This window comes from Ochotona curzoniae, unplaced genomic scaffold (genome assembly GCF_017591425.1).
Source record: "Ochotona curzoniae isolate NIBS_2020 unplaced genomic scaffold, NIBS_Ocur_1.0 contig_4792, whole genome shotgun sequence".
NCBI classification, from domain to species: domain Eukaryota; kingdom Metazoa; phylum Chordata; class Mammalia; order Lagomorpha; family Ochotonidae; genus Ochotona; species Ochotona curzoniae.
In genome coordinates, this window is record NW_024466389.1 from 2,790,322 (window position 1) to 2,807,453 (window position 17,132).

The 17,132-nt window shown below is 55.4% G+C and overlaps 1 protein-coding gene across 1 annotated transcript in view; it reads right to left on the reverse strand.

The window, feature by feature from the left end:
- DNAJC11 (DnaJ heat shock protein family (Hsp40) member C11) overlaps window positions 1-17,132 on the reverse strand; it is a 35,593-nt gene that overhangs the window by 5,698 nt on the left and 12,763 nt on the right. Inside the window, exons 2-10 of the mRNA XM_040987845.1 lie at window positions 15,130-15,259; window positions 12,730-12,803; window positions 6,039-6,140; window positions 4,705-4,833; window positions 3,914-4,036; window positions 3,168-3,241; window positions 1,203-1,392; window positions 719-804; window positions 436-552 (exon numbers count right to left, since the gene is read on the reverse strand). Of these exons, the coding sequence (XP_040843779.1) occupies window positions 436-552; window positions 719-804; window positions 1,203-1,392; window positions 3,168-3,241; window positions 3,914-4,036; window positions 4,705-4,833; window positions 6,039-6,140; window positions 12,730-12,803; window positions 15,130-15,259 (1,025 nt within the window). The remainder of the gene's footprint in view (window positions 1-435; window positions 553-718; window positions 805-1,202; window positions 1,393-3,167; window positions 3,242-3,913; window positions 4,037-4,704; window positions 4,834-6,038; window positions 6,141-12,729; window positions 12,804-15,129; window positions 15,260-17,132) is intronic.

Below are 17,132 nucleotides of genomic sequence, written 5' to 3' on the forward strand. Positions count from 1 at the left end.
TGCCTGCTGGGCACCTGGGAGACCCGCACCACTAGAATGGCTGGAGTGCAGGCTGGGGGCCACGGGAGGGGGTGGGAGGAGAAAAGTTGCAAGGGAGGGGCGTACCCTCTGAAGACCAGGAAGGCTATTTCTGGCAAAGTCTGGAGAAGCCAAACAGGTGTGATTTCAGAAGCACACTGAAGGGCGGCAGTTGCAGAGGAGGGGTCTGGACACAGCACGCAGAGGGTGTGTGCCCTGCCAAGCTGCCTGGTGAGGGGTGGAGCTGCAGCCCGGGCACTGCTGTGGAGGGGCCAGGACTGGACAGAGCGGGGCAGTGCCCAGGGACAGCAGCAGGAGCATTCAGCCCTCTGTATCCACACCCCAGACTTCACAGTTCAGGGCCAGGGGAGTGGTGGCCAGCCCTCCCGCCCGCCCGCTCACCGGAGCCCTCCTTACTTGACTTTGAGGGAAACGCCCTGGGGCACTCCGATGCTCACGGCAGCTCCCAGGACGCTGTGCCTCGAGATCTTCCTCTCGGCTCCGTATTCCACCACTGTCCCGAAGAAGCCGGCTCTGGGGGTGTGCAGCAACAGCGTCGTGAGGCTGGTCAGCACCAGTGCCTCCCTGTGGCAGAGGCACGCGCCCACCCCCTGCTCCCAGGCACACAGTGCCTCATGTCTCAGGAGCCCTGGTCCTCGCCAACACAGGCACGGGCATCCCACGAGCGTGTGCAACTTACTTGAGGGAGCCTTTCACACGCGTCTGGTCGTCATCCTGGAATTTGTGCTGGTAGCTGATCAGTGCAAATGAGTGAGGGATGCCCAGCTGCACAGACAAGAGGCAGATGCTGCACAGCTGGCCCACGTGGCACAGGACATGAGCCGGCCACCGCAGCATGGCAGTGCACCAGCAGCCAGGACAGCCCTAAATCCCTTCATGATGTGTACGTAGCCAGACAGAACACTATTCCATCCACGGCTGGGTTTAAAACTGCGAGACTGTACTTTCGCCTCAATAACTTGACTCAATGGCATCAAGCCTGTGTTCCTAGGTGGTAGCCGCTGGTGGCAGCCAGGGGCTCCTGCCCGAGGCCTGTCCTAGACCAGTTCCTGCTCAGCCTCACCTACTCACTGGGCACCCATGGGCCCGTGCGTGTGACTCGGCCTCGTGGCTGCCCCCTGACTTTGCTTGAGGCCCTCAAGGCGACAGCTCCCTGGGTTCACCTGCAGGGCCACGGTGAAGTGGCTGGTCTTGGTGTCCCGGACAATGCTCGTGTTCATGGCCGACTGGAGGCCCCAGCGCCACTGCAGGTAGCCCACAGTGTTCTTGTCCAGGTTCCGGGCGAGGACGGTGGTAAGGCCAGGCCGGATTCCTCGGGATGAGAACTGCAGAGCGCAGTTTGTCGTCACAAAGCTGCGGAGAGGACACAGACAGAAATGGTCACGGGCGGTCTCTGTTCTCAGCCTCCTTGGGCACTTGTGCTCCCCAGGCCGGCCCCCAACAAGCAGAGACTGTGGACCAGGGCTCACCCACTCAGGAGCAGGGTGTGGGGACCCCCTTTCAGAGCTCCCTGTGGCGGTCACACTCCTACCTTGCTGTGACAGAGGCTCTTGTGGCTGGAATCACCCAAGGACCTGCACAAAGGGTGGCCCAGCCCACTAACGCTGCTCCTGTCCCTGGCATCCTGACAGCCTAGGCAGGGGCTGGGGGCTAAAGGTTCGGCATGCGCAGAAATCAGAGTGCCACCGAGCACAGCCCGCTCCCACTCACAGTTTCTGGCTGCGGGTCGGGCCTCAGTGCCCAGGGGCTTCTGATGGGCACTTCGACTGAAGCTACTGGCAAGGCTGCTGCTGCCAACTGTCTGAACAAGGGATGGAGTGCCACCTTCTGGTTACAAGTGGGCATTGCACTACCAGAGCCTGGAAAGGGCAGCTAAGTTAACAATTCCAGCACTCACGAAATGGCCGATACTTAGTCTTTCACTTCCACATCACTTCAAAAGTGATCATTTTACTCTAAAAATAACAAATATGGTCATTTTCTCTGTCATTACTGTCTCGGTCGCTGCCAGGAGCTTTCCATGCCCAAGTGGCCAAAGGGCGGCAGCTGACACCTCAACAGTGACTCAGTCACACAGGGAAGCTCCCATCAGCTCCTGCTTCAGTCACCCAGGGCCACGGGAGTGAGCAGGGACCAGGGACAAGAACCCAGTGGAAGAGACAGCACTGTCCAGGGCGAGGAACAGCGTTTGGCGTGGGGACCGGCAAGGCAGAGCCCTGACCTGGGAGCCAAGGACCACTCCCATGGGTTAGGAGCCCCACAGGCACTGGGTGCTGGACACAGCTGCAGAGGCCCAAGACCTGCCTGCCTTGAGCCGGGGGGCTGCTCAGCGGCCACTCTGGAGCTCACCCAGAGCCCAACAGCCCAAGGTCTTCCTCAATGACGTGCCGCTGACTTGTCTGAGCCTCACAAACCTCCAGCTCCTCCCTGGCAGCTGTGCATCCAGGCCAGCCATGGCGCTGACGGCAGGCAGGGTCAGGACACCGCTGACCCGGCACCAATGCCCTGGGGAAGCACAGCTCTGCCCCTTCCCAGGCTCACTGAACCTGCGCCCGGAGCAGGGGTGGCCCCCCCATTCTTCTGTCCACCTGGCTTGTGCTTCCTTGTCCGGAGGACAGGACAGCCTTCCAGGGCTCAGGCCATGGCGCACAGCAGCCCATCGCCAGGTGTGCGCACTGCACCTCAGGACTCCTGGAGCTCGTCAGCCCACTCCGCCCAGGACTGCCTTTGTGTTCCATTCAGGACTGTCTGCTCAGACTCCCCTGCCCTGCCATGTGCGAAGGAAAGCAGGGGTTGCTTCAGCTTCGGCATGGGGGAGTCCCAGGATCCCCCGGCATCCCACACTCTCTCTGGGGCCAGAAATGACCCTGGTACTTCAGACAGCCCTGTCCAGGCTTCCTGTGAAGGCCTCCCTGTGCCGTCTCACCACCCTCACGGGCCGGGAGCACAGCCAGCACCCCACTAATCCCCATCTCCAAGCATTAACAAGTGCCCCTTGCAGCCACTCCCGCACTGCAGGGCGTGCCTGGTAAGCCTGCAGGACAGACAACTCCAGGTGACCCAGACTACAAGGAACACAGGCTCTGGACAAACCAACTCGACCACTCAAGGGCTCCTCCCCTATTTACCATCTTGGTGTGAGGTTACGGAACAGCTTGAGACCAAATAACGGTCCCTGGAGGTCTCCAGCTCCAAATTCCAACTGAAAAACACGAAGTATTAATTAATGATGTTTCCTTCCCGGTGGTGACCCAGATCCCAGACTGGAAGTCCTACCGGGGGCCGCACCTCCCACCTCAGGGTCACCCCGCCCAGGTGAACCCGTCTGCTGGTCACACCCACAGCGCAGCTTTCTGAAAGGGCATCCGAAAAGGCTGACCCAGGCCCCATAGCGTGCCTGGACAGCCGATGCCATCTGTGTCCTCATGCTCCACTTTGGGGCTCCCCAGTGGCCGGGGATGGCACCCCCACGGGCAGGCCCACAGGCGTACAGCCTGGAAGTCACGGCTGCTCTGGCTGCTCCACCCACTATCAAGGTGACTGTCCAATTAATGTGATGCAGCTCAACTTGCTGGACCTGAGGTCTGTGCACAGGGGCCTGACTAGTGCAGGCTCAGATGAGTGGATGCTGCACGTTCCAGAAGCAGCCAGGTTTCCTGTTCTCTGTTCTCACCTTAGGCTGTTTAGCAGAATGCCAGGACTGCTCAGCTAGGAAACACAATTTCCTGCCGGGTCAACTTTTGCAAGTCTGACCTTCGTAACCCTGTTACCCAAATGACGTGGCCCCTGCGGCATCTGGGGGGCTAGCTTGTAGAGGGCAAGTTCCCCAAGAAGGCTTTGAACGAACAGGACATCACAGCCTCTGGAGCCTTACCTCTCCCCAGCCCTTGGCAGATGTGACTCGCCGGAGCGCGAAGTTAATGGAGCCCCCTCCGTTCCCGTTCTGGGTCGAGAGGCTTCCCGAGAGGATGGCTGTATCTGTTGTTGTCAAGGGAGCCTAGGAAACAAACCTGCTGCTAACACCCGAGCTTCAGCATCAGAGATGCCGCAGACAGAGGCCGAATGAACAGGTGCGCACCCAGGGAGGGCCCAATGTGCAGGCGACACTGCGGTGAGGTCATGGGGTCAGGTGTACCACCGGTGCCTCCCCTGAATTATGCCAAGAGGGCAACCTCCTGAAAAGGCCTGAATGGGCAGGAGGGGGCCAAGTGTTGTGGTCTCAGCGTGCCAGTGGCAATGAGGCTGCACAGCGAATGCACCAGCCCTGCCCAGTGGCTCTGCAGCATGGTATCCTGCCTTGGCCCAGGAACTGCGTCTGGCAGCTCGAGGAGGTGGCAAGTTCCTGTCGGTGCAGCATGCTGATGGCCATGTCCATATCATGGGCAGAAGGTGACGGTCCATCACTCCCGGGGGCTGGGGACACTGGGCTTCTGTCTCGGTGCACAACGGAGTTCCCTGAACCACCCACGGGGACCTTGGGCTCCGACTTCCCCGAGACCATGAACACTTTCTAGACCTGAGACGGGCCTCAGTGCCCTTGTGCGCTGCAATCAGTGTTTTTCTTTGCCAGGCACCATGGGCATGCTTTTCCAGAGGTGAGAGAAGCTGTGAGAGGCTGCTGTGCCAGCGCCAAGCGTTGTACTACAAGACATTTCTGTGCTTTACCTCGATGGACTGGGATATGTGCATTTTGTTAATTTCGATCTGAGGGAATCCGCTTCCAGACACATCCTCATACTCCTCATCGTAGCGATCGAAAAGGTCCGTGGCGTCCACTCCAACACTGATGGTTCCCTGGGCGGGGGAGCGGCTGGTCAGCACAGGGGAGCCATCTGTGGGAGGCAGCCGCCCGTGTAACAGGACCAGCTCCGCAGCCTGGGGGCCCGGCTTCTCCACCCAGCATGAACGCCACAATTCCATCCACCATGGCAGAGTGCCATAGACTCCCAGGCCAGGACAGCGCTGCCTGCAGCGGGAGACCCTGTCTGCAGGTTTGCAGGGGGATCAAGGTTAAGACAGGGAAAACCAATGCAGCTGGATTTTCAGAGACCAAACAGGGTGCACGAATGTATAAAATCTGCCTTTCTATCAAAAATAAAATAAATCTTAAAAGCCCTGACTTCAGGTTTGATGCTGCGGTGTAGCAGGTAAAGCCACAGAACAGAAACAGATTCATTTATTTATCTTTACTGGAAAATCAATTTACAGAGAGAAGCAGATACAGAGAGAAAGACTCTTAGTCCACTGGTTCACTCCCCAAGTAGCCTTAACAGCCAGAGCTGAGCGGTTCAGAAACCAGGAGCCAGGAGCTTCCTCCTCTGGGTCTCCTACATGGGTGCAGGGTCCCTAGGCACACGCAATGCAGGGACTTTAGCCACTAGGATACTGCACCAGGCCCAAGAGATTTGGATATTAAGGAGCAGCCCAGGGGGTCTCTGTGGCACAGTGGCTGCCATATTGCTGGACACACCTGCACTTGGAATGCCGGACTGGAGCCCTGTTCCACTCCCGACCGCTCAGACAGCTGGGCTTGCATCACACAGGTGGGAGGCCTGGCCTCAGCCTGGTCCCTGTCAGCCACAGCAGGCACAGTGGGGAATGAACCAGTGTGGGAGACCTGTCCCTCTGGCTTCCAAAGCAAAAGGAAAATAGATAAAAATTCTAAGAATAGTAAGAACATTTTTAAGTGACCACTTAACCGCCCTCATCTGCAGTGTCAGGAGAGCGGGCAGCAGAGCTGGCGGAAAAGGCCTTCGAGAGCTGGCTGCGTCTGCTGGGACTGCCGTTCCTGCAGAGTTCAGAAAGCTCGCTCCGGGGCAGAGCGGCAGCAGCTCTGCCGACAGCAACTGGCGAGCCGACTTCAGAAGCACGCCTCTGGGACACGTGAGTAAACGCGACCTCTCCCGATCCTGCTGGCTGTTATTCTGCCGGCCCAGGAGCACCCAGAGGTGCCGGACCTGCCGCTGGGCCCCTGTGCCCTGCACAGCCGGCCGGCTTACCTTGGGGTTCGTGCGCTGCTGCAGGCGCCTCTCCTCCCGCTCTCTCTGGAGCCGCTCAAACTCTTCCCTAATTTCCGCCGGAGCCCTCCTCCTTTCCACGACCTGAGGGCAGAATCAAGGAGATAGCTGAGGACCCAGGCCGCGGGGACACGCACTCCAAGACCACGACACCAGGCTGGGTGTCCACGTGGTGGCTGGCTGTGCTGTCTCCCAGGACCTGAGGCGACAGCAGGGCACCAGGACAGGTGCGTCCTTCAGCTCCAGGGACTGAAACACCTTTTATTTTAGTAACTTATCCGAGGTTGCAGGAATCTTACAGTCACTTTAAATCTGAGTTCATATTTTCTGATCGGTCCCAGACAACAACCAGCAAGTTGTTGAAAGGCAGGAAGCTCTCACCACCTCGGTCGGCCCAGACGGTGGCTGCCTGACTGCCGGCAGACCACCCTGTCACAGTTGGCTGTCTCAGCTGAAAGCAAGTGGGCTAGGCATGAGTGCACAGGTGGCGACCAGTACAAGGCAGGAGCGACCCCAGGGGCCGCGGCAGTGGGGGCAGGCTCCACCTGTGAGGCCCCACTCTCCCGTCATGAGCAGTCATGAGCTGTGCAGGGCAGAAAGGGCCTAGCACATAATCCCTGTATCAGCGGGAGACACGGAGAGTCCTGAGATGCTGCTCATGGGAACCCAAAGCTGGGCGACGCGCGAGAGAAAGCTCCTCGGAAACCTCAAGATGAAGAATCATTTTTAAAAACAGACACTGCTCAAAGGTCAGTGTTTTTTTTTTTTAAAGATTTATTTTATTTTATTTGGAAAGGCGGATTTACAGAGAGGAAGATCTTCCATCCGAAGATTCACTCCCCTAGTGAATGCATCGGTCGATGCCAATCCGAAGCCAGGAGCCTCTTCCGGGTCTCCCACGCGGGTGCAGGTTCCCAAAGCTTTGGGCCGTCCTCGACTGCTTTCCTGGGCCACAGGCAGGGAGCTTGATAGGAGGTGGAGTTGCCGGGATAGAACCGGCGCCCATATGGGATCCTGGGTGGGCGTGCAAGGCGAGGACCTTAACCACTACGTCATCGCGCCGGGCCCCAAAGGTCAGTGCTTAATTCTTACTCTACAGTCCTCTGAGCATGAGCATGTATGTGCTTGCACACAGTGTGTATTTACAGAAAAGTGATCTGGGCCTGGTGCGGTGGCCTAGTGACTAAAGTCCCCTTCCTACCTCCTCTAGCAGCATTCACAACTGACAGCGGGGTAATCACTGGGGAGGGTCCGTGCGCCTGGCCCCTCCAGCCTCCTAGTGTACTAGATCAGGGTAACTACAGGAAAATGTGGGGCTCTGGCCACTCCCTGCCTGCATGAAACCTTGTCTGTACTGCGTGCTTCTCAATCTGACTGCAGGATGAGAGCTTAAAAGCCCGACTCCGGCGGCTCAGCAGTGGCTCCTGGAGTGTAGCGGGAGCTGCTGTCACCAAGCTTGGGCAACAAAGACTCCCAACAACCTGCACTCTGCAACAATAGTGCCAACCCCTCCTGGTCAGGGTCCATACAGGTGCATGCTCACCTGGACCAGTCACCAGCTGGTCCCTGCCCATACACCACTTGGGACGGACGGACAAGGGAGCGTGGGATGAGATCTCTAGGAGCCAGGCGCCCCGGGGATGTCAAATATGGAAGCTCCTGTAGATGCAGGCAGGAAAATGATCCTACAAGCTTGTTTTCTGGCTCTAAAATCCTACCACTGCCTATACCTACAATGCCAGGATGTACTTAAATTGCAGAATGTTAAACGTGAAACTGTTACTAAAAGATTATACTACTGTAATCAGATGAGGGAAAATGATGGGTGGGGAGGGCGAGGGGAGAACCCCCATAGCTACAAAAACGTATCATGGAAAACAATAAAAGTAATGTTTAAAAAAATGAGGGGGGTTAAGCTACCCAATCCCTAAACTGTTGGCTGGCCTGAGAACGCTATGATTCTAGCTAATCAACTTCGAATTTTGGAATCATTTTGGAAAGTTGTTTAGAGCTTTGCAGTACCCAGTGTCCTCGGCGCTCACACCTCCCGCGTTTCAGAGACCATCACCAGCGTGTCCATTAACAGCACAGTCCTGGGTCTCACCAGCTTTCTCCCTTTCTGTGCCAGGATGCCACCCAGGATGCCACCCAGCATTTAGGATCGAGTCGGCTCCATCTCTATTCTAGGACAGTCCCAGCTTCTCCCTGTTTTTCACCATCTTGATTGTTATCACAGCTTTGAAGAGAGGGTGACTTCCGACACTGTCAGCTTGATGTCAGGGAGCAGGGAAGTGAACCACAGCTCACGTCAGGGATGCATGGTGGGGGTCCGGCCCAGCAAGCAATGCTACACCATTCAGAATCTCAGAGTAATCTGGGTTATGCAGCTTCCATTCCATTGGCTAGCCGTCACCAGGTTCAACACCGTCAAAGTCCCAAAGCTCAAAGTTGGATTTGCACCATTCTGACGAATGTCCTAATTTAATGAAGACTTCACTGCAAATACAATTTACTTAAAGAGCTAAAACAGTTTGATAATACAAGGTGAGAATGGTTCTATCTCCTTACGTTTCAAAATAAGGAATGAAAAGTGGCCATTTCATAATCCAAAGAAGCCACATCTTCCTGGAGTCTAGCAGTGAAGCAAGTGTGGATGACCTGCTGGCATGGGCAGGACTTCAGCCTGCGAGGGTGCTGAGGACGACCTGCTGGCATGGGCGTTTCCGCCTGCGAAGGCGCTGGGATCCCCAGCACAGACATCAGACACTCAGGACACTAGTGGTGCCCCACACCCTCCACCGGCCACCGGGTGCTGAGCCCAGGACGCTCAGGGTGCCCTCCACCGGCCACCGGGTGCAGAGCCCAGGACGCTCAGGGTGCCCTCCACCGGCCACCGGGTGCTGAGCCTCCTAAAGACACGGCTTGTGGGTCCTTGGCAGCAACAGCTCACACTCTGGGTGGGAACGGTGCACCCTAGGAGGACGCCTGCTGCTGGCTCGTGCAACAGGCAGGATGGCTCAGGTTGCCACCACCTCCTAAGCACTGACTCACCTCCGAAGGTCTCTGCGGTGATCATCTGTGCAGCGAAGGCTTAGTACCAATGTGGAAAATAGAAAAAGTCAATTCTGAACCATGAGAATTTTATTACCTTACATGAGTTCACAAAAAAAACCAGAATATAAATCAGCTGGGGGGAGTGAATGTGAGGAGGGGATGAGGGAAATCCCAGAACCTATGGAATTGTATCATAAAATAATAAGTTTACTTACCCATCCCCTGTGGCTGCCTACATGTTCTTGTAATTGCTGCTATCATGCAGCTTTGCTTCTTTCCAACGGGACACTAACAGGGTCTGGCAGCAGGAAGCCATGCGGCATTTCTCTGCGGCAGAGATGGGACAGGGCTGCAGGGGACTAAAATCCTGCCCTTTGTGCGAGCATCATGACCGGGGCTGACAGCCCTTGGAAAGCTGCAAGCAGCCCACGGCTTCACAGGGCGAGGGAGCTCGAAAGTTGTGTGTAACACGTGAAAAGTGGTAAACATGGAAGGGGAACGCTAAGCTCTCAGGCTTAACACTCAGCAACACGAGGCAGTGCTGTTTCCAACAAACCAGAGACCATGAGCCAAGAGCCAGCTGCGGGCAGTTAGGGCAAGCAGATCAGTGAAAAATCAGACATAAAACAACAGGCAAAGAATGGACTGAGGAAACTGGACAACCCAGCAGAGTCTCAAGTTGATTGTTCCCTGAAGGTCTTTAGAAGGTTTTCATTCAAGAATGAGATGGACACATCTGCTTAAAACCAAACACCTAGGTCCGGGCGTGGGCTGGGCTAGGCTAAGCTCCAGCACCCACCAGTTCACATGAGAGCCGGGTCTGGAGACGGGCCAGGTCATGGTACTTGCTGGTGAGTGCCAGGACTGGAGGTGATGGGCCATGTCAGGCTGGGCCACAGGCACATGTGAGATTGGGGGCTAGAAGTGAGCCTGGTAGGGGAACTTCCATGCTAGGCTGTAGCTCCCACCAGTGAGCACGAGAGCTGGGGCTGGGGGAAGGCCAGGGGTAACCTGGGTTGAAGCATTTGCTGACGAATGCTCAGACTGGGGTGGACCTTGTCAGAATCCACCAGCACGCACATGACCCAGGGTTGGGAGCAGGCCTAGTAGGAGAACTTTGGGGACTTCACTGCGAGGCTGCTGTTTCCACTAGTTGCGAGAGAGCTGGGACTGGGGGTGGGCCGGGCTTTAGCACCCGTCAGTCAGCATGTGGGCTGGGTCTGGGTACAGACCACAGCATCCACTGGCAAGTGCCAGGATTGGGTGTGAATCATGTCAAGTGAACCATGCTACAGCCTGGCAAGTGTAAGATCCAGGGCTGGGAGAGGGCTTGGCAGGGGAACTGTGGGCACTCCCCTGCTAGGCTGCAGCTCCCACTGGTGAGCATGCTGGCCAGGGTTGGGGGCAGCCCAGGCAGCAAAAGGTGGCAGCACCTGCTGATACACATATGGGAAGGGTAGACTGAGCTAAGCAGCAGCACCCATGGATGCGCGAGAGCCAGATGGGACACAGGATGGGCCGAACTAGGCCACAGCACATGCTGGCATACGTAAAAACTGGGGCTGGGGTGGGCCTGGTGGGGGTTACTGGGGGTCACCTTGACTAGGCTGCAGCACCTGCTACAGTGAGGACTGGGCCTCTGGCAGGCTGAGCTGGACTGGGCTGGGCTACTGTACCCAGCAAGAAACGGAGCTGCAGCCACCAGTATGTGCGATGGCTGCATTGGGCAATGGACTCAACCTGACCCCGCAGAAGCTGTGCACACAAGAGTCAAGTCTGAGCTCGCCCCAGGTGAGGTTTCCTGAGGTACTCTCCAACTAGACCACTGGACTCCAATGCCAGCCACAAGAAAAATCACAAGATAAGTGGTTCAACCTTGGAAAGCATGTGTCAGGACTGGGCCTCCTCAGCTGCCAGTGGCACACAGGGGCGCCCAGCCCACCTAGGCCAGCAGAGGACATCGACTGCCTCGTTAGAGGATGGAAAGCAGAAGAGCTGGACAACTCTCCCAGCCAAGCTTTGCTGCCAGTGTCTGGGTCTCAGATGCACACGGAGGTGGACTTGGTCAGCAAAAAGACCTCGGAAAGATCTTCTCCACCCTGTGCAATGAAGCCGACAACACTGCAGAACTACCAAAACCGCTCAGCACCACCCTGGGGACATTATTCCTCACGCTGGGGTCTCTAACGCATCATCAAATGACCGCCCCCACCCTGGGGGGCTGATGTAGTTTGATGGCAAGGAGTAGCCCACTCTGCTTCCCTGCTGTGAACACAGGACAAACAAACAAACAACTGAAGCATTTATCCCACCCACCTTTCTACACACCCTAACTGGAGGTCCACATGGGCACGTACCCCCTCACCTACGTAAACAACATGAAAACTAAACAATTAAAAAAGAGAAATATATGGGCCTGGCATGGTGGCCTAGTGGCTAAAGTCCTCGCTTTGAACGTGCCAGGATTCCATATGGGCGCCGGTTCTAATCCCAGCAGCTCCATTTCCCATCCAGCTCCCTGCTTGTGGCCTGGGGAAGCAGTCGAGGACAGCCCAAAGCCTTGGGACCCTGCACCCGCGTGGGAGACCTGGAGGAGGTTGCTGGCTCCTGGCTCCAGATCGGCACAGCACCAGCCGTTGCGGTCACTTGGGGAGTGAATCATCAGATGGTAGATCTTCCTCTCTGTCTCTCCTCCTCTCTGTATATCTCACTTTGTAATAAAAATAAAAAATCTTAAAAAAAAAAAAAAAGAGAGAAACATCTAAAACATGTCAAGGGGGTCTCATGCAACAATGGAAAATAAAAAACAACCCAAAATGAAAGTTAACTCAACAGGATTAATAAATAGTCCATGAGAATTTCTTGGGTATCAGAACAGGTTTCTTTATGAAATCAATTAACATCTGCCGCTGTAGCAAATTAGAGCTTTACAACTAACTTTGATGTTCCTTTTTTCACTTGATGTCCATGTCCTGACTTTCAGATAATGACGCAGAAGACACGGCATCCAGGTGACTAGCACTCGGGTCACAGCAGGAGGAATGGACTGAATGCTGCGCTAGCCCGGTGCCTGGCCACATGCAGCACAGCTGCCCAGGGCACCCTGCCCACATTCGGCATCAGCTTACTCCTGAGGATATTCAGACACCCACTCGCTTTCCCTGACAAGGTTCTGCTAGCACATCACAATGGGAAGGGGACACCCGGGCAGCTTCCCTCTCATCCTCTCCTTCCACGTTCCCAAGAGAAACACTTGCTAAATGCAGCCACTGAGAACGCAAGGCGAGAGGCCCAAAGGCATGTAGGAAGGTGGGACCCAGGAGGGACCGCGCTGCACAGCCTTCAGGAGGTCAGCTCCCATCAACCGGCTGGCCCACCTGGCACCCCCACCCCGGGGGTGACAGTGATAGATCAGCAAGCCGGAGGGCCAGCCAGACTCGCCCAGGCTCAGCGTTACAAACTGTCAGAGCCAACCAAGTCTAGAACTCAGCGTTTGAAATGCAAGGCACAAAGGGGTTCCAATGTCCTCAAATGGTCTCGAAGGCCGCAGAGCTCGGGGGTGGCTGTGTCACAGCTACTTAAATGACTTCTGGGATGCCACACATGCAGGTTCTCTTACCTCCCATCCTTCCATTTCCAGTCCTTTCTTCCCGTAGATGTCATAGATGGCCCTGGTTTGCGGGTCACTAAGCACTGCAATTAAAAACAAAACAAACAAACACAACATGTTTACAAAGTGTAAGATTTCCCATTCCCTTCTGATATCCCTGGCCGCGGTACAGCTAAGTTCCTATCTTGCTGTTGTTCCCTGTCCAGTCATAATCTTCCTAGAGATCTTCTGTATTTCTTTTCATTTCTCTTCTCTCTCTTTACTTCAAGATTTATTTATTCGAAAGGCAGAATTACAGAAAGAGAAGGGAAGGAAGAGGTAGAGATCTTCAGTCCGCTGGGACCCAGCCTGCCGGCAGCTACGGCCAGTGCAAGGCAGAGCCCGGAGCTCCAGCCGGTCTCACACACGAACAGCCCGGTCCCAAGCACTTGGGATATTTTCTGCTGCTCTTCCAGCTGCATTAGAAAGGATCGGGATCAGAGGTTGAACAGCTGGGACTGGACTGGCACCTGCTCCCGTGGGAAGCCAGGTTCACAAGCCAGAGGTGTACCAGGTTGTGCCCTTGTGCCAGCTGCCACTCCTCGGCTTAGGCCTAACAAGAAAGGAACTTTATGACTCCTTAAACCATCAGAGGATGGTGTTTGGGATCTGCTAAGTTGCTGCCACTCAGCATGAAGTACAGTGGCTTGGAGGAACCCACCGCAGGGGCCGGCGTGGCGAGGGATGGGTTAGGCCCTGCCAGCACCTCCTCTACAGGTTGGCCTCTGATCTAGTTCCTTGTAGAAGCATCTAGAAAACAGCACAAAATGGCCTCAGTATTCAGGACCCTGTGCCTTGGGGGAGACCAGATGCTGTTTCAGGCTCCTGGCTCCAGCCTGACTCAGCTCTGGTCACTGCAGCCATTTGGGGAGTCATCCAGCAGGTGTTAACTCTGCCCTACCTCTCCCCTGCCTGCGCTGCCCTTCAAATAATCTTTTTTGTTTCTTTGTTTTTTTTTAAAATTTATTTTCAAATAAGCTTTTTCTAAGTTGATTCTAGTTGCTAAAGAAGCTTAAAGTAAAACCAGGACAGGATCTGATATTATAAAAACATGTCATTCAGTATGCAGCTAAGGCTAGCTGCTGCTTCCCAGTCTCTATCTGTAAGTCACTGGCGAGAAGCCCTCTTGTGACACCCACCACGTCTACAGACTTCTCAGACAGGCTGGCAAGGCAGTGAAGGACAGAGACCAAAGCTGCCCGTCGGTGGGGCCAGCAGGTGCCGCCTCTCCTCTGCGTGGTCCAGCTCCACTCCAGACCCCTCCCCACAGCTCCCATGCAGTCAGGTCTAACTAGCAGATGACAGAAATGACTCTATCCATGATCCAACCTAACAGGAAAGGCCGAGCCCCGGGAAGCACGGAGGCAAACGGCTAGAGCCAATCTCCAGGACTCAGCGGGACTCGTCTGCTTTCCATGAGTCTCCAGGCAAAGCCGGGACAGCTGTGCTGCGGGCTGTCCTCCTGCAAGCAGGGTCAGGTGTCCTGTGGATTCCTCCCCACCCCTCCAGAATCATAACAGGCTATCCGGGTGACAGTGGCAGTGACACACCCACCTAGACAACGGACCACAGCAAGAGGAACTTGGTCACGCAGGTGGTCCGAAGAGTTCATCTGGCAGCACGTACCCCAAGAGCTCACACACACAGTTATTCAAACCTAGCTTTCTGGTAACACTTTCAAGCAAGCCACCTCACATACAGTGTGTCTGCAGTAAGAAGTCTATGCATTTTGAAAAAAAAAGACACCACTGAATTTCTGTTCTGCCTAATTAAAGGACAAATCAGCAATAGCTCTGGAGCAAACATTTTATTTTATGTAATATATACTCTAACAGTGATGATCAGATATTTATTCTTAATATTGTGGTAAAAAAACATGAACCTTCGCAACTTACCATTTAAAAGCGTGCAACTCCCTATTGCAGCCACAATGTGGTATAATCACTCCTCCATGTCTAGGTCTTTTTATCATTACAGATGGATGCTCTGCACCCACCTGTGGCTTTGACCTGTGCACACACACGCACTGCACTCTTTCTGATATACTCAAGTGTAGCATTTTCGGTTACTTGGTTCTATTTCCTCTTTACTTTCAGGTTATTTTTCTTCTTGTTAGAATCTTTCCTTAATTGGATGCTACAGACTCAATAAAAATCACTTTTCAATGAAGAGAAGCACTTGCTTCTCCTCACCAAGAAAGGACCTTCCCACACCCACCAGCCCTCTCCCTCCGGGAGTTTCGTTCAGAAACCAGCCAGTGACCTACACCGACGGCTCCCCTGCGGCCGGGCGCGGGCAGTCACCGCACATGCTGCCCGCAGAGGACTGTGGGAAAGCGCACCCTGCTGCCCCCGGGCTGGGCCCCCTGACCTTCATACGCCTGGTGAACAAGGTTAAAGAGCCGCTCCGCCTGTGACTTCAGCTCCGGGTCCCTGTGCTTGTCCGGGTGGTAGAGCATGCACAGCCTCCGGTACGAGGCTTTCAGCTCCTCGGAGGAGGCCTGAGGAAGGAAACACTGCATCAGAAGAGAACGCGGCTCCAACACGAGGAAGGCCGGAAGCAGAGCGAGGAAGGGACCTGCAGCCACATGGCCACCCGTGCGTCATCCTGGCCAAAGGGACACATGGTCACGCTTTCATTCCCACCACTGACGGGTGACCAGCTACATGCACCAACTGGGACCACTGTGCCGCAAACACTATTCCCAGACGGTACGGAAGCTCGATTCCCCAGCCTGGCTCACCATGTTCTGAGCTGGAACTAAAATGTCCCAGCGCCTGGTTCACACCTCCACCTCAGTGATCTAACAAGAACCAGGAAAGGCCCTCTCTGCTGAGAATCTGTGCAGCTTAACAAAGTGACAGGCATTCAGTCCACTTTGGACCAAGCCGACAATACACATCAGTGCTGCAAAGACAGAACTGTGAGATGCACAGACATGTGCTTCAGCCTCTGATTCTGCAAGGCCGTGAGTGAACACTTCCCCCACCTCCCCTCCCAGGACTCCCTCCCAGCCCTGCTGCCCCCACGCCTCTCCGTCTCCTGAGCTGTCCTTCTGAAAAGTCCAGGGCTCAGCGCGATGGCGCAGGTGGTTAAGGTCCTCACCTTGCACGCTCCAGGATCCCATATGGGCGCCGGTTCTAATCCTGGGGCCCCACTTCCCATCCAGCTCCCTGTCTGTGGCCTGGGAAAGCAGTCGAGGACAGCCCAAAGCTTTGGGACCCTGCACCCGCGTGGGAAACCCGGAAGAGGCTTCTGACTGCAGATCGGCATAGCATCGGCCATTGCGCTCACTTGGAGAGTGAATCATTGGACGGAAGATCTTGCTCTCTGTCTCTCCTCTCTGTAAATCCGCCTTTCCAAATAAAATAAAATAAATCTTAAAAAAAAAAAAGTCCAGAAGGCCCAAAACCAGTGGTGTGGGCCCCCCAGGAACTCAGCCCTCCAGAGCGCAGTGGGGGCACCCCAGGAGCTCGGCCCCCAGAGGGCAGTGGGGGTGCCCCAGGAGCTCAGCCCCCCAGGAGCTCGGCCCCCCAGAGCGCAGTGGGGGTGCCCCAGGAGCTCGGCCTTCCAAGGCAAGCATTGGTGCGTCAGGACTGGAGTGCAGGTTCCCCAGGAGAGGCCAAGGAGGCCATCGCAGGGACCAGGTCAGGCCACACTCCTATTTCTGCATTCTCTCAGTTCTACTAATGAGTTGTTCACCAAACAGGTCAAATTTTTCTGTACTTCAGGAAGAACTGCTGGCACAAATAAATTCCCGTCTCTGTATACACCTCACTCGGCACTGGAGAACTGGGTCAACCGTGCCTCTACAGAGTTCTCCATGGAGGACTCCACAAGGGGACAGGTGACATGGCCACAGGAGCGCAGAGGCTGCAGCGGGCCAGGCCAGGGGGTCGGCTGGATGATCTCCAAGGGCCTCTCAGCTTGAACTTGACACAGGTGCTGGACCAGCCACAGGGCGGCCTGCTAGCTCAGTGAAAGTGCATCTGTCACTTCCTGTTGGAGCTCCTGAAAGTGGCCCTGTGCTGATCTTCCAGAGACAGGTTCAAGCCCGTGCAGACTAAGCTTCCCTGCTCTCTAAGACCAGATTCTGCCCACTCCCACGGCTGACCAGCCTCTATTTTCCCTTAGGGGTGGCCTTGGGAACCACACGGCTTAACAGTTATGTCGAATGCCTCCCTCTCTTCTCCGCTCCCTTTACTGATGAGCTGTACAACATACCAGCTGTCCACGCTGGCACTTGAGACACACGGCCTGTGTGTGGAAGTGGGAGCTGTGACCCAGGTCTCTCTGGCACAGTGTAAGAACAAAACCAACAGTGTCCACTACAGCAAAACCTTTGAAATCACAGTTTATTATCTGAAAGCAGA